This window comes from Lynx canadensis, chromosome D2 (genome assembly GCF_007474595.2).
Source record: "Lynx canadensis isolate LIC74 chromosome D2, mLynCan4.pri.v2, whole genome shotgun sequence".
In the NCBI taxonomy this organism is placed as follows: Eukaryota; Metazoa; Chordata; class Mammalia; order Carnivora; family Felidae; genus Lynx; species Lynx canadensis.
Window position 1 is genome coordinate 47555077 of NC_044313.2, and position 26199 is coordinate 47581275.

At 47.6% G+C, this 26199-nt stretch overlaps 1 protein-coding gene and 1 long non-coding RNA gene across 3 annotated transcripts in view; both read right to left on the reverse strand.

Annotated features, from left to right (window-relative positions):
• Positions 1 to 417: 417 nt before the first annotated feature.
• On the reverse strand, positions 418 to 7519 carry LOC116738382. The gene is made up of 3 exons (XR_004344258.1): positions 7409 to 7519; positions 734 to 802; positions 418 to 562 (listed from the first exon to the last, which is right to left on the reverse strand). It is a non-coding gene; the product is annotated as an uncharacterized LOC116738382 (long non-coding RNA).
• Positions 7520 to 10836: 3317 nt separating this feature from the next.
• Positions 10837 to 26199, reverse strand: part of SH2D4B (SH2 domain containing 4B) — a 62742-nt gene continuing 47379 nt past the window's right edge. For both annotated transcript variants that reach the window (XM_032595226.1, XM_032595225.1), the window contains exons 6-7: positions 18592 to 18812; positions 10837 to 14147 (exon numbers count right to left, since the gene is read on the reverse strand). In XM_032595226.1, the coding sequence (XP_032451117.1) occupies positions 14055 to 14147; positions 18592 to 18812 (314 nt within the window). In that variant the 3' untranslated portion in view covers positions 10837 to 14054. The remainder of the gene's footprint in view (positions 14148 to 18591; positions 18813 to 26199) is intronic.

A 26199-nucleotide genomic window follows, 5' to 3' on the forward strand; every position in this document is an offset into this window, starting at 1 on the left:
ACCAGTGATACGATTGCTGGCTCAAGGACCACACTCTGAGTAGCAAGATTGTAGACGAAAGTGCATAAACTTTGGAGTCAGATGGAATGGTCTGAACCCCAATTTTCCCACTTACCAGCTGTGTGATCTCAGACAAACGACTTAACCGGCTTGAACCTTGAAGTCCCTGTCTGTAAAATGGGTGTGTCCATACCTTCTTCACTGCATTTTGCCTGGATTGTGTGGATACCATATATGAGTACCTAGGATGGTCTCCAGTGTGTAATGGGCGTGCAGTGAAAGGTGAGCATTACCAGCACCACTATGTGAATTTTCTCCCAATAGGCTCATGTCCTCAGCAGCTCACTGCTCGTGGATACTAGTAAAAGGCTTTGATTTACACAAACATGGAAATCATAGCGTCTCACACTTATGGACGTCAGAGTCATTTATTAGCCCCCTCATTGCCAAGGCGAGATCCACCTATAACTGTGAACCCCGAGGCTTTTGTTCAGTTAGAGCTGAATTCTTAACAGGGGTCTTAGGCGTCCCTGATGAATGTACATCTTCTCTCACATCCAACCTGGAAAGACACAGAAGAAATAAGATTGATGCCTCATCGCCACACTGGAAGTGAGCCGTATTTCACCTGTGCTCCAGGCAGACACTGAAACGTGACCTGCAAATAAAATCTTCAGTGAGCCCAGAGGGAAAGACTCAATGCTATGGAGCTAGAAGGTCTGGGTTCACATACCAGCATCAATGTTCTGTCATTGGGTCACCTCAAACAACCTTTAAGTCACATGAGCCTCAGTTTTCTTACCTGTAAGGAGTTGATAAACAGAACGCATAAGTTAGACACAGAATGGGAACTGCTTTGAAAAGGACCATCCCCACTGCCTTGGCTCCTCTTGTGTCAGAGGGGTTGGCATTCCAGGAAAACCAGGACCCTTTCTTCGTGGTTAGTTCTGGGTCCCAGGTTCCAGGAAGTTAGAGGCAGGAGATGTTACAGAAATGTTCATTTGAAAATAAAATATACTACAATTTATCTTACGGCCAAAGAGTTTCAGTCACTGAGCATCGAAGGCCCATCTCCCCATCTGGGTTACATCTGGAAGAAAAAGCAACAGAAACATAGGCCCATCTCCGTCGCAGAACCCCTGAGATCCTTCTGCTCTGGCCTCTCCAGCTCATCCCTGACTCTGTGTCCAATAAATGTCAAACTTCCATAGCTCCTGATTGCCCCTTCCACCTCCGTGGCTTTTCACATGCCCCCTCCCCTTGCCCTTTCCCTCCATCCTCCCCAGACTTTTGACCCAAGGCCAGTCAGGCCTCTTGGCTACAACAGAATCTGCCTCCAGGTGACTTCAGCACTAAAGCAGCCTGCCAGAGGAGCTCCCAGCATCACTGAGAAGCCTAGGCAGGTGGTTGGGAATGATGGAAAATCGCAGTCAGAACCGCGGCCAAGACCGCAGTGCAAAACAGTTCAGGGCCGACCCCTCCACTGCCAAGCACCAGAAGCCATAGGTGTGGGCCTCACCGTCACCACCTGCCGCGGGCTGACTGCCCCCACACTGCCACCGTCACCAGTCCAGTGAGAAATGTGACTCAGCAGCTGCAATGCCAAGTTCAGACCGATCTGTCCAAATGGGCAAGTCTGGGGGACTTTGCCCTTCTTATAAGGAGGGGCAGAGAATGGGAAAATTGGGCTTTTCAACTTCCGTGGTGGGCCACACAGCCTGCATTCCAGCCAGACTCACTCAGGTAAAGGGCTCAGATGCCAGGCAGCCAGAAACAGAATAGACACGGCGACTCTACACGAGCATCCCCGTGGCGCCAAAACTCCCCAGACACGCTTTTCTGTGTGTGTCACACGCACACATTCACTCACCCGCAGTCCCTGACCTGTGTTCCCAGCACCCCTTAAGCTTAATCATATGGTTCTGTATTTTTCTGACTAGGTTGCTGTGACTTAGAATACACTCCCCCCAAAGCAGACCTTCAGAAGAGGGATCACATAGCAGGGATTTATGAAGGCAATTCCTGGGGGAAGATCGGTGTGGGGAGAAGGGAGGACAGGACAGGAAGCGGAGGAAGCTGAGCCAGGAGGAGTTCTCAGACGGAAGTGAAGCAGAGGGTGGCTTCGGGCTGACCCCTCGGGAATTCACGAGGGTCATCTGCACCTCAGAAGTGTCCCACCCCCAGACAAGGGGCTGGGCTCCCACACTTCATGCCCAACAGGCATTGATTAGTGGCAGCCAGGGTGGGAGAGGGAAATTAATGTAAACCCCAAGGCACATCCTTGCAAAGTGGCTCCAGTCACCCTAGTAGAGTCCTTCGAGAAGAGCAGCAGACACAAGCTATTAAAAACATGATGTTGACAACAGCGATGGTAAAGTGGGGTCCAAGGAGGTGGGAGAGAGCTCTGCCACTCTCCGCTCCAAGGGGCCCACTGGACTGGGAGCCCCCTTGAAAGCACTGCCTGTGGCTGATTTGTCCCTACGTTCCCAGCACCCCACATAGGGCAGGAGCTTAGCAGGCATCCTGGAAATGTCAAAAAGTGAATAAATGCTGGCTACAATCGGCACATTTGCTGCTGGGATGCAAAATGAAGCAACAGAGATGAGCACAGACCCGACCGGAGGCAAGCAAGTGCAGGTCAGGGATTCCAACCTGGATTTACACTCCCTTCATTCTCGTGCAAGTCCTGACCACACTGTCTCTGCCAAAGGAAAAAAAACTCTTGGAGTTTCCAAGGTGAAAGGACCCCTGCCATTAGAAAGGATCCAGTGTGGAGTGCGCATTTGTCTGTAGAAGGTGAACAAGCATATGGAGTTCTCAGACACAGCCAGTCTACAACTATCCATCCTCTTCGGAGGAGGATAGAAGCTGGAGCTAATGCAGATGGCTTCCAGAAGTCACATAAAATACCCAAAGGACACGGGCGATTTGCTACAGCAGGTCACTTCTCTTCACCTGCTAGCAAGTGGAAGGCAGGACTGGACAGGCTCATAAGCCCCTGACAGATGTGCTTTCACGGGAGAGCCCCCCGAGGAATTCATCCAGGCTGACTCTGGAAAGAGGGCTATTTTTAATCCTATGCCTTTGAATTGGCAACCTCAGAGAAAGAGCAGAGCCTGGGGGCAATCTCTCTCTCCCATTTTAGGCTGAAGAAGCAGCAGGGAGCGACTTACCAAAGGCTTTGATCTGGGAGGCTAGAGAGAGCTGGGTCCTCCTAGTTTGAGGCATAGGTGTGGCAGAACACCAAGAGAGGGGACCACCAAGTAAGGCCCTCCTTAGGGACACCATGGCCCAAGTCTTGTCATCAGGAAGTCAATGCTTTTTAACATCGCCATTGGCTTCTAGAGTTAAGGGCCACTGTGATGGTTATTTTTATGTCATCTGGCTGAGCCACAGTGCCAGATATGTCACCAAAGACTACTCTGGATCTTTCTGTGAGGGTGTTTTTGGATGAGATTAATATTTAAATGAGTGGACTTTGAATAAAGCAGATTGCTTTCTGTATTGAGGGTGGGCCTCATCCAATCAGTTGAAGGCCTAAATAGAACAAAAGACTGACCTCCCCTGAGCAAGCGGAAAATCTGCAGTAGTCTTTGGACTGAACTGTAACTTCAGGTTCATTTCTCCAAAGACAAACCCTGCAGATAGATATACATCTGTGTGTGTGTGTGTGTGTGTGTGTGTGTGTGTGTGTGTGTGTGTGTATGTCTTGGGACTGTCTTATCTGTGGCCCTAACTTGTCAATAAAAGTGATGTTTCTATTTAAATATATATATGAATGTACCTAGAAGGATAGTCCCAGGAGGTTGCACAGTCTCCACACATCTGGATAGAGAGAGCTCAGAAAGCAGACAGATCTTTCCCTGTGTGCCTTTCACAGAGGGTGGACCTACTGGGGCTTTGAAGCCAGACCAGGACTATCAGTAGTGGCAGTGTGAATGTCATGGCTGGGAACAAGATGGGAACGTCCACCAACACCCAGCAGGAAAGCAGGACAGACCCCAACATCACATAGGGCTACATCCAGTGGACGTTGACTCGGAAGGAACAGTTCCTGAAAGGAAGACCCCTAGCCAGCCCCATCCCACCCAGGAGTAGTCACAAACCCCCCGCCCCCAGTGCTTTAAATCCATGCAGGGAAGAAGATAGGATTGTGAATTGACTGAGTTTAACCTGAAATAACCAAGTTTATTTCAGCAGAATGAGAATTTGACATAAATTAGTTTTAATTACAGAAAATTAAAGGTTCATTTCTTGCACAGTTACCTGAAGTTATGAAGGTTATAAATGTCATCATCCCCACAAACGCAGTATGTCCACACTATCCTGTGCCCCACAGAGGGCAAATTTAGCCTTTGACACACAGAGTCCCCCATTTCCTTCAAATATATTGATACAGAGACCCCAGCTCAGACCAACAGTGTCCACATAACTAGGGCAGGCATTGCTTGCTCATTTGTTTGTTAGTTTTAAAGATCCCTGGATTATTCTCATGTACCACTGGAAACTACTTTAGATCTTCCTGTTCATGCCCGGTATGTGATCCTGTGTCTAGACAATTTACTGGCTGGACAGACAGAAGCAGACAATTGCGGGTCTTTCCCCTCATTGCTAGTGTGTTTTCTGTCCTCCTGTTGTGGCCAAATTTCAAATATGGCCATATCAGACTCAGCCAGAAGTCTCAACTATAGTTGAATTTCACTTCTTCCTCCTAATTTGCTAGAAATCACACGAGTGGTTCATCCCATGCTCAGATGAACCAGTGAGGAAATGACAACAGCCATTTTGAATGGCCACCCCCTCATCCTGCCAACACTGTAGAACTACTGCGTGGAGACCCTGGACAGAGCTTCCTGAGGGGCGGGACCCAGGCTTCGTGTTGTAGGGGCTTGAGGGACCTGCACGGGAGCCCTGAGCCTCCAGAGATGCTCAGAGTGTACTGACTCCAGTTGTGTGTTTCTCTGATGACCCTCACAAATCTCCCATGGTTACTTTGTCTTTGGAGACCCACAAAAGGATCAAACGGTCACAGTCAGGACCGAAATATCCCAAGAATGGGTTCCTTGCTAAACATGAAACTAAATAGAAAATCCATCAAAATGGGCACATCAGAGTATAGAGGATGAGGCAGTCTGCCATCCCGGGGTCCAGTGACCACTGCCATGCTGTCTGTCTCCTCAGGTAAGGAGGGAAAGGTGAGCGTCACCTGGTGGTGGTGGCAGGCACCGAAACACTAGAGCCAAGTTGAAAAGCTGGAAGTTAGGTAATGAGATAATGGTGTCTGCCTTCAAAGCAAGATGAAGAGGCCCATTCACAGACTTTCCGAGGGGGACTGGAAAGGTGACAGGGGTGGATGGAACAGGAAAGCAGGCAGAGATATAGCTCTGGATGTGTGAGAGGACTCAGGGTTGGCAAAGAATGCTGGGACACCATCAGACTAACTTTGCCCCCCAGATACACCTTTGGCCCCCTCTACCTTGGAGACTGACCTGGGTAGATTTTACCCAGAGTTTCAGACCCTCTGGCTTTAGGCGGTGCAGCCACTGGGGCACGCTGCAGAGATTAGAAGGAAGGAGGAGGGTGAGGTCAGGGTATTTATTTATTGCCCCAGGGACCTGCCTGCAAGGTCACCTGAGGCCAGCTCTGTCTCTGGTCACCTGCATGTGGATCTCCTTCCTCATATGGCACCTGCTTCCTCCCTTGTCATTGGGGGTGAGCTAGGGAGGGAGACAGCTGGGAAGCTACTAAGCCATAGGTCACTGCACTTTCCAGTTGGCTCCCCTACACCCCCACCTTTGGGAATGAAGCCTCATCAGATGGCCCTGTATTGGGCTCCCTCTTCTTTCCTATTAAGGGATCTGACTAATATAGACACCAACAGCCCCTAGGTCTGCTTCTGGCCACTCTCAGATGTCTGTGGCAAAAGACAGAATACATATTCAATGGTATTGAAAAATGATTCTATCTGAAGAAGTAACAGGGACACAAGAAAAAGCTTGTAAGAGCCCATGAAATGTATCTCTAACTTTTTCTCCTTTTTGAGCCACCATCGTACTTTTCAGTACAATTGGCTAAAAAATTAGTGCTCAGGGCTTTTTAAATTGCTGGGAGAAATGATACCTCCCTTAAACCAATAATTGAATTGCTTAATTGAGAACATAAATCTCTATTGTGAATACTGACAGTTTCTCTTTAAGGGCCATGTGTGGTACACCTATCAGCCCGGGCTCTATTGTTTTATAGATGTGTCAGGTAAGGGCTTTTCACACAAAGTATTCCTCCCTTGGTATGCACTAAGTAATAAAAGCTAAGTTGTTCCTAAAATGATTTTGTGTTTCTGTTTCAACTATGAGTTAGCGTCTGCTTTTTAAGGTTAAGAACGTGTCTAATGCAGAGCGTCATTAATTAGTTTCCCGATGGCCCATTTGTTCAGGGATTCCATGCCTCTTGAACAAATTGCTAAGCTGTTAATGGAAAACGATGTTTTGTTAGGCAGACTTGGGGAGGTGTCAGATTTGTTCCTAAAACAGTGTGCTAGAGTCAGACTTTGGGCTACTAGCTCACAGATGTTTTTTATGGATGTAGTTATTTATTAGAATACTAATTTCTGTGTTTCATTGTAATATTTTGGCTGTTTGTTTTATCGGCTTATACGTGTGTCATACTTTTCATAAATCCTTAGAAACCAGAAATGAGGGGGGAGGTTTGATTATCCCAAAGAAATTTCTATAGTTCTGTTCAACAACAAACAACCCAGTAGAAACATGACACTGCAAAGAATACCCAGGCCACATATAAGGGGGTGGGTTCCCTCCTCTCATCGAATTGCCTGGCAGCTGCCCAGGGCAGAAAGAACCATCAGAAAATGGTGAAATGAAAGGCAATAATGACAGCCAGTCAGAAAAAAACAAATGGAAAACCCACCAAAAATCCATGACGATGTGAGAATAAAAGAGAAATTGCCCAGAGACGTTCCAGCAGAGGACATAAAAGGTGGTCAGCAATACTGATTAAAGCAATATTGATTAAAGGATTCAGGAAAAGACATATAAGGAACAAACCAAGTTATGGAAGGTTATGCTGAATTTTTGGTCAACACCCAAGTTATACGCACAAAATGCTGTTGCCCCATAGGCTTGCAGAAGTGTCCAAGGCACTTGGCCAACGGTGGAGAATCTGGGCAGAATGCGTCCCCAGTGATGAATTTGGTCATGCAAATGTTTAGTTGGTATGATAAGGGAGGAGTAGAGAATAGTATCCTAGAGAGCGACCCTCAGGCCTTCGTTCACACACACACACACACACACACACACACACACACACGGCCCATGTTTGGGTCTGAATGACCCCTTTGGATCATATTTAAGGCTTTTGACCCTCAAACACACATGCACAGACACTTATGCACCTTCATGCCTCCGAGCCTTTGCTTATGACACTTGTTTCCTCTTCCTGGCAGCCTCTTCTTCTCTTTCTCCTTCTCCTTCTCCTTCTCCTTCTCCTTCTCCTTCTCCTTCTTCTCTCCTCTTTTTATTTGAGAGAAAGAGCACATGCATGAACACGCACACATGATTGAGGAGGGGCAAAGGGAGAGAAAGAATCTTAAGTAGGCTCCACACCCATTGCAGGGCTCGATCTCATAACTATAGTGAAATCATGACCTGAGCGAAAATCAAGAGTCAGACGCTTAACCAACTGAGCCACCCAGGTGCCCCCTGGCAGCCTCTTCTATTTTTCTGCCATTTAAATTTAGGTTTATATTGATAGCCCCAAAGAATTACTCTTCCCACTATCCTCTGCTGTCTCCTCCTGTCTGCAGAGGAGGCGAGGGGGGAGTAGGATAGGTGTCCATGGAGGGTAGAAGCCCCTTAGCAAATGGGTTAAGGGTCCACCGTAAACAAGCTCCGCTGCCCCCCCCCATTCTACAGGACGCAGGTGTTGCTGAGGCCTCCTCCTTCAGCCTCCCTTGAGGGGGTCCCTCTGAACACTGGGCCTCTGACATTGGGTGCCCCCGGGATAAGAAATTTCCCTTCAGAAGAGCAGCTGGTGCACCATTTTTGAGTCTGCCTCTGGCTCTGCAAAGACCACTTTACACAGTCTTCTGGGGGATGAGCTCATAGCCCAGCCAGTCCAGAAGCTCATTCTCTGAGACGAGGGTGTAAGTGCACACACTGTGACTCATGACACGGACTTGCACAGCTGCTCTTAGCGTGGTCAAGGGGGAGAAGACATTCAGCTCTTATTAAGTGCTTCTCATGGACCCCATGCTTCACAGATATCATCGTTTTAAAGCCCACCAGCTAAAGCCCACCTAGAGCATACGTGTAACCCAAGTTAGGTTTATTAGCTTATTGCGACAAGAAAGAGCATAGACCAGAGGAATCATGAACTTCTCGTAAGGCGGGAGTTAGGCAAGGTTTCTTATTGAGACTGGAAACGGCTTGGGCAGGGATTGGTCAGAATCTGTAAACCAGGGAGTTTTCCTAGCGGGATGATTTTCACAATGGCCAAAAGGCAGAAGCAGCCCAAACGTCCACGGATGGATGAACGGATAAGCACAACGTGGTACATACATACAAGGGGATACTGCTCAGCCTTCAAAAGGAAGACAATATTTACACATGCTACAACACGGACGAACCTTGGAGAAATCATGCCAAGTGACAAAAAGCCAAATACAGAATGATTCCACTTATATAAGCTACCTAGAGTTATCCAATTAAAACAGACAGAAAGTAGAAGGCTGATTCCCAGGGGCCAGAGGGAGGGGAGAATGGGGAGTTATTGTTTAATGGGTACCGAGCGTCAGTTTTACAAGATGAAGCGTTCCGTGCACGGGCAGGGTGCCGAGTGCATTCAAATGGTAAATTTTATGTTATGTATATTTTACCATAATAAAAAAAAGTCACACAGAGTGACCGCTAGATCAGCGCATCCGACGTCCTGTGAGAACACACGAGTCTGCACAAACAAGCTAAAAGAGTTTGGGCTCAGGCAGTTCTCTGGCCTGCTGTGGCTGAGTTCAGTCTACGTTTGGCAAGTCACAGAACAGCTTGGCCAAGATGCGATTTCTGTTTTAATTCTCAGTTTGCCCATCCCACCCTAGCTATTAGATGGGCTGTCTCTGACCTTTTCAGTCTCGTTGGTTGGTTGGTTCGTTCCTCTAGATGACTCAAAGTAGTGGGTTTGAGATTCCAACCCAAGGCAGCCATCATTTAGCTCAGCCTGTGATTTTCGACTATGGGGCTCCTGTCAAGGGTAAAGCAAGGCTTTGAGATCTGCATAGTCCATTTGTCCCGAGTCTATAACAAACACAACCCAACAACATCCACTGTTCCACGCATGATAAAACACCAGTAAATATGACATTGTCGGACCTCGGCGACCGCACAGACAGAGGGGCAAAACAGACATAGGCACAGTTAAGTGTAAGAAAGGATGATAAATTTAGAGGCAAATGATTCAATGTCCACATGGAGCATCTATATAACCGTGATAGTTACTGGCTTACATTTGGTTAAAACCCTTTGTCAAAGAAATGAGCCTCCTTTCTGGTTACCAGAGAGGGGGTGAAATGTATTGTATTTAAAATAGGAACGCTATAGGGAAATGTAACACATTTTGTTCAGGGTATAAACATAGTGTGAGAATCGCTCCTAAGAGTAGATTTAGATAAAGCAGACCAAGAGAGCAAAATAATTCGTGACATATGCACGTAATTTAAAGCCAGGGTCAGCAAGCATTCTCTGTAAAGGGCCAGACGGTAACTATTTCAGGCTTTCCAGGCCCTACACAGCCAAAGACGCGATGTCAACAAATGAGCGTGGCTCTCTTCCAATAAAACTTTCTTTATGAGTGCTGAAATTTGAATGTAATAAAATTTTCACAGGTCATAAAATGTTATTCTTCTTTTTAACTTTTTTTCCAACCACTTGAAAATGTACAAACCACTCTTGGCTCTTACTTAGGCTGTAGAAACATAGGGCCTCAGGCCAAATTTGGCCTGTAGCAATGGTTTGCAAAGCCCTGCTTTCAAAGCTGGTTTCTCAAAGTGTGGCAGACAGTTCAGCAACATCAGCAGCACCCAAGGGCTCAGTAGAAATACAGAACCTCAAGCCCCACCCCAGATGCACACAAGGAGAATCTGCATTTTAAGAACATCCCTTTGTGTCTGATTTGCACACCCGAGTTTGAGAAGCACTGGTTTAAGGTCTACGCGGACTCTGAAGCCAGGTTGGCAAATCCCAGCTCTAAAATACGAATTCCCAGACAGGTAACGCTGGGGAGGTCCTAAACTCCTCTGTGCTTCAGTTTCCCCATGTGCAAGGTGGAGATAGCATTGTCTGCCTCAGCATGATTGTGAGTACACACACACACACACACACACACACACAGCTGAAACAGAATTTGTCATTACTATTACAAAATCTCACATCATGTGACAGTTGATGCTTGAACCACATGGGTTTGAACTACACGGGTACACTTATACGTGGTTTTCCCAATAAATACAATGCTCTAAATGTATTTTCTCTTCAGTATGATTTTCTTCTTTTTCTATTTTTTTTATTATTATCTTTTTTATTTTAGAGATGGAGGGGGAGCATGAGCATGGGAAAGAGCCAAACGGGGGTTGGGGGGGGGGGAGAGAGAGAGAGAGAGAGAGAGAGAGAGAACCTCAAGCAGGTTCCATGCTCAGCACAGAGCCCGACATAGGACTCGATCCCACGACCCTAGGATCATGACCTGAGCCAAAATCAAGAGTCAGACACTCAACCAACTGAACTTCACATCCAGGTGCCCCGAGTATGATTTTCTTAATAACATTTTCTTTTCTCTAGGTTCTTTATTGTAAAAATACAGTATATGATACATATAAAAAAGTAGGTGTTTCATTGGCCGTTTATGTTATTGGTAAGGCTTCTGTCAACAACAGGTTATTAGTAGTTAAGTTTGAGGTTACTCAAAAGCTCTATGTGGATTTTTGAGCGTGTGGGGGGCCGGTACCCCTCACCCCCACATTATTCAAGGGTCGACTACATTTTCACAGGCCACCATCTGAGACAGTCACGGTTTACCCCATTTCACAGAGGAAACGATGGCCCAGAGAATTGGAAACACTTGTCTAGGGTCACTGAACAGAGGTCTTTCTGGCTCCAGATTTGGTCCGCAGGCTAACGAAGGGTTCAAGGGTATAAAAAAGGGCCGCACTCCCCAGGCACCCAGGTCTTCATGTCCAGGGCTCCATTCCCACTCCCAGAAGCCACTTGCAGCCTATGCTCCCCAGACCCCTGCACCCCAGGTGTCCAGCTCCCCAGCTCAGCCACGTAGGGCTCTCCCTGACCGGGACCCCAAGTCACCCTTCCATTCGTCGACGTTTATCTTCCGATAAGTTGCCTAGTGTTTTTTACAACTTCTCTTTCTAGTTCCAGACTGTAAATTTTCTCTCTGCGGAATCTTGTAGCTGACTGACTGTTTTTCATTATATTTGCAGGGCTCGGGGAGGGAAAAAAAAAAAAAAAAGCCAATCCCTTTATTTGAGAATCCTGACATTTATTAGCATAATAAAACTCTCAAGATGAAATTGCAGTTTTCCAGACAGTAATTTCATTTGCAGGACAACTTACGAGGAATTTATTTTAAGGCCAGGTAAAACCTAAAATATATGAGATGTGCAGAAAGTGCAGGCCCCAAACAGAATGAAATAAATGTGTTAGGCATGGAAAACCCAGCTGTTGTCTCTCACATATTAATTAGGAGTGACAGAAACAACAGCTCAGGGGGTCAGGTTCTCAACCCTTGGTCTGCTTTCAGAGCTGCTGCTAGTTCTTGGAATAAGAAGCTTCCTCTAACACCTTGAAAATCAACACCATGTTCCCCTGACACATCGCTGCTGAGCCCAGAATAATTGTTGCTGTTAGTGGGGTTGTTATTAGCAATGCCTTCCATTTAGATGAAGCTTTTCTACTGCTCATGTAACTGACCCTCCAAAAAAACCAGTGACGGCCACACAAAAAGCTCTCTTCTCAGTATACTGAGAAGCTTTCATGGGGTTAACTGACTTGAACAAAGTCACATAGTTTGTAAGTAGCATGGCCAAAACTAAAATTCAGCTCATCTGAGGCCACTCGACGTCTAACAGAAGAAAATCGAACCATAATCGGTAATAGTCTTAAAGCACTTCCGTATTCAGGAAGCCAGCTTCCTGCCTTCCCTTGGTTTTATTCATTCAGGGGCCCTGTGAGACGGCAGAAGGGCGCCGGGTTGCAAAGCTGACATTATCGAACACATCTGTACGATGGGGCCTTCCCTGGCTTTCCCTAAGAGGCAGAGCCTGCGGCAAATGCCTCTGTGGTGTCATTCAGCTCAAGAGTGCCATCCTGGGGGGGAGCAGGAGAGCGAGGCGGGGAAGGAGGGGGGCCACACAGGAGGGGGTAGGCCTCATCCGGCCGCTCCTTGGTTCCATCAGGACTAGTTGCTCCGTCTTGTAGGACTGTTTTCCCAGAGGTCATAGGAAGAGCTGTCGGTCCAAACAGCCCCCCCAGAGGAGGAAGACAGAAGAACTAATCCTCAAGCTGCTGTCTCCCATTGATGCAAGCTTCACCGCATGGGGAGTTAACTGCCCTGCTCCTGCTGGTTTTCTGGTGTCTTCTGCGGCTGCAGCCATAGGGGATGAGAGGCCCAGAGCACCACGTTGGGCCAGGTGGCGTTGGCTCATCTCAAATGAAGCTGATGGGCCCAGTGGCAAAAAACAGAGTCCACGCAGAACTGATTGCAGTGATGGTGACCAGGGCATAATAAGCAGCCAAGGATGTGAAGAGTAGAAGAGGCAAGAAAGGAAATGGAGCGTAAGAGATAACGTGACGGAAGAGACGCATGATGTGAGAGGTGTGTGACGTAAGATATGTGTGACATGACCATCAAGTAATGTATGCCCGTCCACCGACAAGGCACAAAGTCCATCCATCCTCCCACTCCCACCAAATATGGGGCTTCTAACATTAGAATACTAGTAAGGTCCAGGGTGGAGAGTTGAACGCAAGTCTGCTTGATGCCACTATAATATTCCCATCACAACATGCTGTCTCTACGCATATGTCCATAAATGTGAAGGCAGAGTGTGGGCAAAGACACTGCCCCTGAGAGTTATTCAGGGGTCACTGGAAGAATCCTGTTGATATGAAAAACATAGCCAGAGTAAGTGAACACAAGGATCAATGTCCAAAGAACCGTAAAGGCAGAAGTAATCATTTGAATAACCTGCATAAAGAGAGGTAAATCCTAGAGAGCAAAGGCTTTTTTGGATTTATAATTCACCCCAGGTTTTGGGCACATTTATTGGGACTGCATGAAACCACTGCCTCAATATTGTAAAACCAGGGTCAAGATATGCTTCCAAGACCAAGCAGGGGTGGCAAATAAGGAAGGCAGGGCAGCATCCGTCACCTATTCTGGAAGCAGGGTCTCAGAAGCCTTGGGTAATTCCAACGATAAAATCAATGAGGGCAATAACATACACCATTAAAGACGCAGCGTCTCTATTTTCCATATAAATTCTTTGCAACGTTTCTTCCATCCTCTCCATGGCTTTATAAACAGGACAGGTAGGAAATAACTTACTAGAAACGACTGCTGATTAGTGTTGGAAAACTTTCAGAAGAACTGCATTCATTCAAACAAATATTTATCGAATGCCTACCATATGTTAAAATCAGAGTTCGGCACTGGAATTATTTTCGATTATTAAAACATGGTCCGTGTGCTCTAGGAGCTCGATTTAGGGCAGATAGGCTTCTCTTCTGAAGTCATAACTAAACTCTTTGTGAAAGAGTTGCAGCAGCTATTTGCAATTTCTGTCCTGGGCATCGGGACAGGGACCGATAGCACATATGCCATATATTTCATATCCCTTGAGGCATACTAATCTACTTAATCCACTGGATGGTGGTGTATATTCCAGAAGGCCATAAGGAAGGATTTGAGCTGGGAAATTCTTAAGTTGAGTTCAAAAACTGGATGCCCAAAGAAGTCCAATTGGTAAGGGGGAAAAAAAATCATTCAAACAACAGATGGTAGTCTGGCGGGCTGTCCCTCTGTCCACAGGGTTCCTGCAGCAGCTCTCCCCCTGAAACAGTGATAATTTCCTCCTAAAAGGGAAAACAAAAAGGAAAGAGCACTTATAATCAAGCAAGGGAAATAAACATCCGCCAGAGAGAGACCAGTTCAAGGTAGAAAGTCTATGAATATGTATCTGCCTTCTCCTCACTCAAATTTATAGAAATGACAGGGAAAAAAAATCTGCTTTTAAAAAGAAGTAAATCCATATTGGGAAAATGGAAAGAAATCCAACACGGGAAAATAAGAAGGAAGGCCATCCACAAAGCTAAATGTTAAAGAGTACTGAAAAACCAAAAGACCTACAGGATGAGATTGTCGGAGGAGATAACGTAGGGCAGAGGCTGGGGAACCCCAGACAGCAAAGGTCTTTGCCTTGGGCAGATCAGAAGTGAGGAGAGACCACCAAAGCTCCTACACTCCCATGCCCAAAAGATGAGCTAGCTACTCACTATCAACTCCAACCCTTACAGCATGGAGAGAACAGATTTGGGAAATAGGGACTACATCCATTGATGGATAAACAGGAAATTTCAAGTTCAGACACCACCTCATAGCTCAAAATCTATGAATATTTAAGGAAAAATCACACCTGTAAAAGAAAGATGCCAAACTCAACAACAGAATGGACATTGAAGAGAAGGTCAAGTTTATAAAACAAACGGAAGGAGCCTTTAAGGGATGGGTATAAGAACATAACTCATCCATGAGATAAGAATGGGCTATATTTTTTTCAAAACTAAAGAACCTGGAAATGAAAAGAATGCCCATTTAAATAAAAATTTCCATAGAAGACCTGAGGGGCAGGATGGACATAACTAAAGAGCGATTCTGTTTCTGGAAGAATTGACACATCAGTAAGAAAGGAGATGTCTAAGTAGAAAATGGACAGAAGACAGGAACAGACAATCCCCAGCAGAAATCCAAGTGGCCAGTAAACATATGAAAATATCCTCTGTGCCAGTAGGAATCAGAGAAATGCAAGCTAATCAACAAGGAGATACAGCATCTGCCCATCTAATGGGAAAAAATTAAAATGACTGATAATCCCCAGGGCTGGCAGCAGTGTGGGGAAACAGCCTCATCTCGCTTTGGCAGAAGCATGAATTGGCGCTATGTTTTTGGAGGGCAATCTGGCAGATCTTTTCAAATTAAAATGTGCATAATCTTCTATCCAGCAATCCCAGTACGAGGGATCCATCCAGAGAAATCCTTGCACATGCGCCCTAAGTGACATAGACACAGACAAGCAAATCTCTGCAGCCCCGTTTGTGACTGTGGGAGCCTGGAAGCTGACTAAGTGGCCATTGCGGAACACCATGGGGCACGTACAAGGATGTGGTGCGTGGACTGAACAGAAACGTTTCAGTAACAGCCAACGTCCTGATCACTTACAGATGTCAGGTATACTGTTTTGGCAATTTACACAGTGCTCTCTCAGTGAAACCTGCCAGTGACCCTAAGGAGGCGAGTGCTATTTTGAAACCCATTTTACTGAGGAGGAAACTAAAGCATCAAATCATCAGTAGTTGCCTGCAATCATACACAGTAATGAAGTTGGGATTTAAAACTTAGCAGCCTGCTTCCAGGGACCATGCTTTCAAAAAATATACCGTATGATATGTTGTGTTAAACAAAACAATCATATTGCTGAGCTAGTAAGTAAAGAATTGTCCAGTTTATGTGAAAATTAACAAAACTATGTATTTCCTTATGTATATAAATTTCTATGTTAATACCCAGGAAATACTCGGATAGATACATGGCAAACTAATAATTCAAGGTGGAGGATGGAAGTGGGGATTTTAATATTTATTTTTGAGGGACAGAGACAAAGTGTGAGTGGGAGAGGGGCAGAGAGAGAGAAGCAGAATCCGAAGCAGGCTCCAAGCTCTGAACTGTCACCACAGAGCCCCACATGGGGGTTTTTTTTGTCAGTTTTTTTTTTTTAATTTTTTTTAACGTTTATTTATTTTTGAGACAGAGAGAGACACAGCATGAACAGGGGAGGGGCAGAGAGAGAGGGAGACACAGAATCTGAAACAGGCTCCAGGCTCTGAGCGGTCAGCACAGAGCCCAATGCGGGGCTCGAACCCACGGACCGCGAGATCACGACCTGAGCCGAAGTTGGACGCTTAACCGACCGAGCCACCCAGGTGCCCCCCCACGTGGGGTTTAAACCCACGAACCATGAGATCATGACCTGAGCCAAAGTCAGCCGCTTAACCGACTGAGCCACCCAGGGGAAATGGGGATATTAAATGAACAAGGCACAGGGCGCCTGGGTGGCTCAGTCAGTTAAGTGGTGGACTTCACCTTAGGTCATATCTCATGGTTTGTCAGTTTGAGCCCCGCATCAAGCTCTGTGCTGACGGCGCGGGGCCTGCTTCGGATTCTCGCTCTCTCCCTCTCTCTCTCTGCCCCTCCCCTGCTTGCACTCTCTCTCAAAATAAATAAATAAACTTAAAAAAATCTTTAAAGAACAAGGCTTTCACCTCGTACTGTACCTGATTTTTCTTAGAATGTAATCATAAATTAGTTGTGTAATTAAAATTTTAATTTACACACGCTGGCCATCAGATTGCCACATGGGCATAGATGAGCTCTCCCTTTTGTGAAAGAAACAAAATTGGATTGGCAGTCTCCAACCCCAGATTCGGAAGAGAATAAAGACCTTCAAAGATACTGTTCAAGCCTTCCTGTGCAGGAACCATAGCACAGCATCTCCGAGAGACAGACCTTTTCCCTTTGCCTAAACACTTCCAGGGGCAAGAAGTTCATCGCTGCTCAAGGCACATTATATTTGATAGGGGAAACCAAGCAGTGTGGTACAGAGGGACAAGGCACAAGCTTTAGAGGCAGACAGCCTGAGGATTAACTGCTGGACCTAGTGGTACCAGCCACGAAAACTTAGGGAAGCTACCCAAGCTCCCTGGCTTTGGTTTCCTGATCTGTGAAATATGCCTCCCTCACAGAGCTGCCATGAAGATTACGTGAGACCATGATGTACAGCAACAGGCACAATGCCAGATACAGAGAAGGCGCCAACATCCACACATGCCCTCACTCTCTCTTTCCTAGAATTGTTAGAAGACTGTTCCCGACACAGGTAGAAATCTGCCTTCAACCTGGTGAGTCCAGTTTTCCAGCCGTACTCTCCAGCCAATGTCTAGGTATTTGTAAACGGGTGATTGTCTATATGCTTGACTTATAAGGTCAAGTCAGAAGCTGTCCTCAGAGCCCTGGGAACATCCATGAAGAGAAAACAATACAAATCCAAGAGTCCCTATTACAGCAAAAACCCAGTGAGATGGTCAAGTAACCCTGAGAACCTTTCCACAGGTGCAAAGCTCAGGGAGATGGTGAGCTCCCACCACTCTGTCTCTCGGAATCCCTCCCCCACCCTTCTGGGCCATCGAGTTCCATCTTAGGCTTTCTCCCAGCTACCAGTTACCACCGTGCCAACAGCCACATCAACACAAAAGTTGCTCCTGTCTAAATATATTGTTCGGAAGGCAACATCTTTCCCAATGAGAGGTCTACAGCAGGGGACAAATAACAAGACAGGGTTCTGGAAAACAAGAACTTCCATACCGCTTCCCAGTTACAGAGCACTGTTATGTACACTGCCTCATCTAATGGTCACGGGATCTGAACTAAGTACTATTTACATCCATTTGCCTGGTTAGGAAACTCAGGTTCAGGGAGGGCTAAGGAACCTACCCAAGGTCATACACATACCAAGTGGTAAAGCTGTAGTTGGAACAAGAGACATGGTAACTCTACCAGAAAAGCTTCTCGGGGCACCTGGGTGGCTTGGTCGGTTAAGCGTCCGACTTCGGCTCAGGTCATGATCTCACGGCCCGTGAGTTCGAGCCCCGCGTCGGGCTCTGTGCTGACCGCTCAGAGCCTGCAGCCTGTTTCAGATTCTGTGTCTCCCTCTGTCTCTACCCCTCCCCTGTTCATGCTCTGTCTCTCTCTGTCTCAAAAATAAACGTTGGGAAAAAAAAATTAAAAAAAAAAAAAAGAAAAGAAAAGCTTCTCAAACCACGGGGCTGACAGCTAGGCTTCAGCTAACCCTACAGAGCTGCCAGAGACCTGCCTAGAATGTTCCCAAGCAGGACATCCTAGGGATGAGTTGTAGGTGAGATGCAGGCTTGGACTGAAGGTGAGTCAACCAGCTCCTAAGTGTTGACAGTAGGAAGCCCTCAGCTACTCGAGGTGAGAAGACACTAGGGACCAGGTGCCTGTATCAGTCAGGGGGTAAGCCGGAGAGAAAAACAGAAGGTCCCAGAGCCTGTCTAGACAACTGTACTCTCTTCCACCCCAATGTTCCATGTTCCTGTGATCCTACAGACCTTCGGGGGCTACGTGCTCCCTCTCCACCTCCTCTCTTAGAACACCTACAATCTGGCTCTCCTTCACCTCAAGTTTCTACCAGTCCCATCTCTCAACCAGCACCCCTACGAGGGATACCTTGTGGAAATCAATGAGATCAGTGAGCGTCGCATGGCGATTGGGGTCCACTCCCAGGAAGCTGTAAAAATCTCCAGAGGCATCCACAAGAAAGTGCTTGAACCCTTTCTGCAGGCGATAGGAGAGGGTATAACCCCAGATTTTCTCACTGACCCGGACCAAAAATGCTCCCTCTGTCATGTTCTCAAGGAGATCTTCTGCATCTTCTCGGCTAATAATTCCTGGTTTAAAAGAGGGGGGAAAAAAAGGCCATAGGTTCAGCAAACCTTCCCCTGCCACTCTCCTCCACTCATCCCTGCCCCTCATCCTCCTTCAAGGGTGTCAGGAAGGGAGGCTGCGGGGGGCTCAGGTACTTGCCTCATTCCACAGTGGGCTCATCTTGGCCCAGAACAAGGTGTCTGGGCAGAATTCCTACTCGGACCTGAGTTTAGCATTCTTTCCTCCAAATTATGCCACACTAACTTGGATTAACTGGGTAAGCAAAGAATTAGCAATGAGCCAGGATTATAGCATCTATCAATTACAAATAAGACGGGGCGCCTGGGTGGCGCAGTCGGTTAAGCGTCCGACTTCAGCCAGCGTCCGACTTCAGCCAGGTCACGATCTCGCGGTCCGGGAGTTCGAGCCCCGCGTCAGGCTCTGGGCTGATGGCTCGGAGCCTGGAGCCTGTTTCCAGTTCTGTGTCTCCCTCTCTCTCTGCCCCTCCCCCGCTCATGCTCTGTCTCTCTCTGTCCCAAAAATAAATAAACATTGAAAAAAAAAAATTAAAAAAAAAAAAAAAAAAAGAAACAATTACAAATAAGAGTCCTGCTTTGATCACAACACTGGAGGGACTTACGATTACTACCCCAGTTACCTTTCCTGTACCCGTGAATGAACGCATGAACACAGCACGTCCTCTTAAGAAGAAAGAGGGCTTCCTCCATCCACCTGCGGACACCAGGCAAACAGCTCAAAGGACAAAATTTTCTACAGTCCTTCACAATGTGCTTTCACCACAGTATGAAAGGCGGTCTGGCCCTGGAGTCGAGTATTCGCCAGTGGCTATCTCCAGCAGGGCTTTTAGGGAGCTGCGCTCATCTGGATAGAGCACAGGAAGCCATGCGTGCAGTGGGTCCGCCTCTGAGGGCAGGGCAGTGGGAAGAGGGCAGGAGCCAGAAAACCTAGATTACCTACGGACCCCTGCCTTCATCCGGGCTACGGGATGTTCAGCCAACCCCTCAACTTCTGCGGTGTCCTTCGACGTTTAAGTGATCATCTTAATCCATCTACTTCAAGGGCACCTCACAACTTTCAAGTCAGATAAAGTTCGTGAAAGCCTTTCATAAATTGAGAACAACTGGGGACATGTTGGCTGCTGTTGTCCTCTGTTATTTCGGGGGAGAGGAAGAGCACACTGTCTTGTTCACACGCCCACCTGTTCACCTGCTGCATACATTCAGTGGGATCATTTACGGCAGTGACATAGCCACGGGGTAGAAGGCAGCTGGGCTGTTCATCCCTGTGACCCAGGGACTTGTGACTTGTCCCACGCTGCACCCTGGTACCTCTTTCAATATTGCACTTTCCTGTAGTGTTCCCCTCCCCCCCACACACACACCACCATCACTCTCCTACTTATAGGTCATCTGGCCAGACTTTCCTTGCACCCAAAGCAGAGGACATAGAGGCAATCACACTGTCACCTGTCCCCCTTTTAAAGACAGCCAACACAAATGGGGGCCACGTCTTTCCTCCTTGCCCAGGACTTATCAAGAGGCAATCAAGTGAGCCACCCTCTCCCCAACTAGGCTATAGAAGTAGGAAATTAGGAAGAGAGAGAGGAAGGGAAGGAAGTAGGGAGCCCTTCTGCCACAGGACACCTGAAGAATCGCACACAAACCCTTCGTAGGCAGGAGGGTGCACCCTGGGGCTGTCCCCTAACCCCAGGGAGGGCATTAGTGCCTTCGGCCAGGGAAGCAGTGACAGCCAAAAGAGGGCCAAAATGGCCCACCTGGAATCTGTCACAAGACTCAGCACAGTCCCTCACCCACCTCCCTGCCCCAATATCAGAGGACCTAGACCCTAAAGATAGCTGGGGTGGGGAAGAAAGTGAGACAGTGTAGAGCCGGCTCAGGAGGAAGAGGGACCAGCAAATGTCACCCCCAACCCCATTCCCCACACCTCAAGCTAAAGCCCAGCCCAGACTGGAAACTGGGAGAGGAGAGAAGTGTTACATGGGGTAGGAGACTGAACAATCAAACTTGAATAGGACTCGACTTTTTACCGCCCGAAAGTGACCAGTAAGACCAAAAGGACAATGTCATGTCTCTCTGCCATCTAAAACCTTTGAATAGCCCCTCTGAAATCCAGCAGAGTCCAGGCTCAGCAATGACAGGCACTGGGCTCCGGGACCCCATCTCACCCACCTCTCTAGGCTCATTCACTCCCTCCCTCATGAGCCATTACTGGCTGCTGACCTCCAGCCCCCCTTGTGCAGAAGCCTCAGCCCCAGCGCAGCCCCCTTTGTCCCAGCTGACCCCAAATCCTCAATGAAGGATGTCTCTTCTCTCCTGGGAAGCACAGGCTGCTAATCACTTACACTCCGCCTTTGTGCAAGTTAGGAAAAGATGTCCCTCTGAGTGGTAGAATTTGAAAAGGGTGCCCGTCTGGACCCAAATGGCCAAGCTCTCGTTTCTGCATTTCAGTCCCTCCTGCCCACAACTAGCCCTCTTGGCAAGTTCGCTTTACTCGGTGCGCAATCTGCTCAACCCTGTCAGGAAATCACTTCTACACCAGGAGGCTGCACGGGATACCCACCTTCGAGCTTTCATAACGCCCTGCCCAGAGGCTACAGTCCACTAGGAAACAGGCTGTGAACGGCTCAAGGATAGAGCCTGTGGCAACCGTGGGACCCTCAGGACGGACTCCGCTGCAAACGGTGTCTGGACTGACAGCCTCCAGCTGCTGCTCAGGACGCACTGCTGAAGCATATTCTCCCCAGGCTGCTTCTGGCACAGAGGGTACAAGACCGAGTGCCCTTGGGGCATCTGGGTGGCTCAGTCAGTTAAGCATCCAACTCCTAGTTTCAGCCCAGGTCATGATCCCACAGTTCGAGAGTTCGAGCCCTGCACAAGGCTCTCTGCTGTCAGCGCAGAGCCCACTTCAGGTCCTCTGTCCCTCTCTCTCTCTGCCCCTCCCCTGCTCTCTCTCTCTCTCTCTCTCTCTATCAAAAGTAAAATAAACATCAAAAGAAAAAAAAAGACTGGGTGCCCTTGCCTCAGAGCACAGACAGAGGTTTCTATGACTGAGCACAAGGGTACTGGAGCCACCGTGCCACCCAGTGCAGGACTTCTGAGTGAGCAGTCCTTGCTCTGGGGTTTCCCATCAGCCCGAGCAAGACTTGCCCTGAGCTGCGCTCCAGTAGCAGGCTCCTCCCCCAACCGCCCCTCCTTCCCTCGCTCCCTCCCTCCCTCCCTGCACCACTGTCTGAAGACTCCCCACCTTCTCCTGCTCCCTCTCCCCTTTATCCTTCATGGGCATTTCTTCCAGTAAATCCCTTGCGCTTCTGCTTCCCAGAAGCCCCACACGGACACAGAAGCTGATGTCTGTGCCCCAAGGACCTGGAATGCTGCGGGGCTTGTCCGAAGCAGTAATCCAGAGCGTGGACTAAAACCACAGCTCAGGGACTTGTTCAACAGGTGGCTTTGGGCAGGTTACTTAAGCTTCTGAAACCCAGGGTGGCGTCCTCATCTATTAAGCAGTCGCACTAATACTATCTACGTCTTAAGGTTGCTCGAGCCTACATTAAATTAATGTGTGAACGTGCTTACCACAGTGCCTGAGAACACAATGGCCATCTAATTTTTTTTTTTTTATAAAAAAAGAATGCATGTAAGCAGGGGAGGGGCAGAGGGAGAGGCAGAGAAAATCCCAAGCAGGCTCCATGCTCCTTGTAGAGCACCACGCGGGGCTCGATCTCACACCGAACGGGCTGAGCCGAAATGAAGAGTCAGACATTCAACCACTTAACCGCCTGAGCCACCGGGCACCTCCGCAATGGCCGTCTAATACACGTAACTAGTTTGTCCTGGCCACACCAAGGGTGCTGCTCGTGTGCCAAGACTGGATGTCACCTTGTGCTGGTAGCAGCCTTGGTCATCGTGCTGCCAGGCTGTGCTGCCCAAGCACCCAATCCCCCCAGACAGAGGCTGCTGAGGAGGACTTCTTCTGGTGGCGACTGCTCGGGTCCCTGGGCCCCAGCCTGCACTGCCATCACCACCTCCCCCCCTCTCCCCGCAGACTCTTCCGGGTGTCTGGAATAGTAAACATCTGTGAGATCTGCCCCACTCTTGGATACTTAACCTAGAAATCAAAATTGTAACTGGGCCCAAGACCAAAAGGAGTACAGCTTCATCGTTTAGGATGGCACCGGCCATTTCACAGCAAACCTGACCCCCAAGAGAATTAGTGGCTGGGAGCCCCGAGGGACACTTACAAGGAGAAGCTGTCACATTTTCCTGCCCCGTTCACCCTGCCCTCCCTATCTCCCTCTCTCTCTCCCTGGATGGCCTCTAAGCCAAGTGTACTGAGCCTAAGCACTAACCATACCCCAACCCATCCCACCTTTGCCCCTTCTAAACACTCCACAACCTCTTGGCTGAGGAAGAAGGGAGAGCTTCACCTCACCCCTTCTGACTGGGGAGCGAGCACAGTGCTCCCCAGGGATCACGGGAACTTTCTGCCTCAGCCAGTGACCAGGGCTGGCTGAGGGGCATGGCCGAGGCCCCACAGCACCTGTTCTGGAATGGTCACTGGAGACTGCAACTGTAGATCCCTTCTGAGCCAATTCTCACCCACCAACGATGGGAAATGTAGCGTTTCCTGTAATTTCTCTCCTTCCTCCCTTTAATAAGTATGTATTAAGCACTCTCTAGGAGCCAAGCCCCATGCTCAGCACCTGGGAGTCAGCACTGAATGAGAAACAGTTCCTGCCTCCCAGAAGTTTTAACTCTGGACAGAAGTAGAGATTGGCAGAATTTTTATTTTATTTTATTTTATTTTTTATTTTTTATTTTTTTATTTATTTTATTTTTTTTTTTTTAAGAAAAGGCTCACCATAACCAGTGGTGATCAAGGCCACAGGTGCTAATGGGAGCACCCAGGGGAAGCACCCCACCCAGCTCTGGTGCCAGGGGCAGAAGTGACAGCTAGACTAAGACCAGAAGGGTTAAAACAGAGGGGTGAGGCAAGTATCTGTTTTGCAAAAGGGATTAGCACATGAGTCTTCATGGCAGGAGGGGAGGCCAAAGTGGCAGGAGGGGAGGCCAACGTAGGAGATGGGTGGTGACAACATACACAGAGGTCGGCAGGAGCCAAGCTCCCATGCGCTCCCCAGACCATTAGAAGGATTCTGGGCCTAATTCTGAGGGCAATGAGAAACGACTGGTGTTCCCTAAGCAGAAGAAGAATATGAGAATGATCAAGGATAAAAAAATGGCCTCGGGGTATGAATTATAGGCACACAAGCTAGCGATCTCAATGCAATGAGGGCTCCTTCATCTAAGCATTGCTTCATAGCTACATTTCCATAGCTACAGCACTGGAATCCAGCTCCCAGACCACTAGTCTGCCAGAAATGGCTTCTATATTGAAGCAGGGGGCAAAAGGACACATCGGGGGTTACATGAAAAGCCTCATGTCACAGCCAGCATGGGACACCATCTGGGGCCTCAGTGGGCCTCATCTCCTTCAGTATTCCTACCATCCCAATTATCATCACTTCATAACTGAGGACACTGAGGGTCAGCAAGAAAAGGGACTTCCCCAAAGCCACAGAGCTATTAAATGGCAGAATCAGAATTTGAACTCAGGTCCTCAGACTCCAAGTCTAGTACTCTTTGCTCTACACCATGTTATCTCATGCAGAGGACAGTAAGGGCTATGAAAGGCGCAAGAAGGAGGAGACTAATGTGGCCTGTAGAAAAGTCAGGGCAGGCCTCAAAGAGGCAACGAAGGGGGATGAGAAGCAGGCCTTGGGGGCTGGGTAGATTCCGTGGCCGTAAGCCGAGGTGGTGAGGTAAAAGGGGAGAAGGAGGGATAAAATGAGTGAAGAGTCACAGCGAAGACTAAGAAGAACGAGTCCATGGCACATTTATAAAAATGCAACCTAAGAGAAGCCTAATTTAAGTCTCAGGACAGGAAGAGACACAGCAGATGGACGGAAAGATCTAGCACGTGTACGATCTGGATCCCAGAGAAGACCGGTGAGGAGAATGGAGAGGAGGCAATATTTAAGAGTGATTCATCACAGACACATCACAGGGAAACTGCACAAAGCCACTTAACGTCTCATTTTGTCAACGAGATAAAAAGGCTGATTGTCTACAAAGAATGAACAATTAGACTGTTGGTTAACTCCTCAGTTGCAACAGTAGAAGCCAGAGGACAATGGGATAATATTTTCAGTGCGCTGAGAAAAAAAATAACAGTGTTTAATGAAACTATCTTTCAAGGAGGACGAAATAAAGGCATCTTCAGGAAAAAAAAAAAAAAAAGTTGAGAAAATTGACAATTAGGGATATTCTAAAGGACGTACTTCAGGTAGAAGAAATTGGATCCTGGATAGACCATCTGAGAGGCTAGAAGGCATGATGAGGACAGATATCACAGGTAAGTTAACAGTATATTGTTGACTTACGAAATAATACTAATAATGGATAGTGGAGGGTTTAAAAAAAGATAGAACTGTAATGTTGACAACATCTGATCAGTTGAGAATAGAAATGCTGGACTTCAAAAAATCTATGTGTTTAGGGGGTACCTGTCTGGCTCAGTCGGAAGAGCACGCGACTCCTGATCTTGGGGTCGTGAGTTCAAACTCCATGTTGAGTATACAGATTACCTAAATAAATAAAACTTCAAAAAATAATAAAAAACAAAAATAGGGGCAGCTGGGTGGCTCAGTCAGTTAAGCTTCCAACTCCTGATTTCGGCTCAGGTCATGAGCGCACGGTTCATGACCGAGCCCCGAGTTGGACTCTGCGCTGACAGCACGGAGCCGGCTTGGGATTCTCTGTCTCTCCCTCTCTCTCCGCTCCTCCCCCACTCACGCCCTCTCTCATGTGCCCACTCTCTCTCAAAATAGATAAATAAACATTAAAAATAAATAAAAATTCTGTGTGTTTAGGAAGAGGGTAACGATATACATCAACTTTAGGATACGTGAAACATGAATGTTAAATCCTCTAAACCAACCACCAAAAGACGAGCACTGAGAGCGGTATAACCTCCAAACAACGGAGATGGAAAAATGCAATGAGAGAAAAGTTTTTTTCAATGAAGCGTGAAACAAGCTAATAACTAAAAAATAACGCCACTATAGTTCCGTTTATATTAAATGGAAAAGCTCACAAAGCTAAACACTACAGTGTTTGGAGATTAACATAGAAATAAGAAATGAAGGGGCGCCTGGGTGGCGCAGTCGGTTAAGCGTCCGACTTCAGCCAGGTCACGATCTCGCGGTCCATGAGTTCGAGCCCCGCGTCGGGCTCTGGGCTGATGGCTCAGAGCCTGGAGCCTGTTTCCGATTCTGTGTCTCCCTCTCTCTCTGCCCCTCCCCCGTTCATG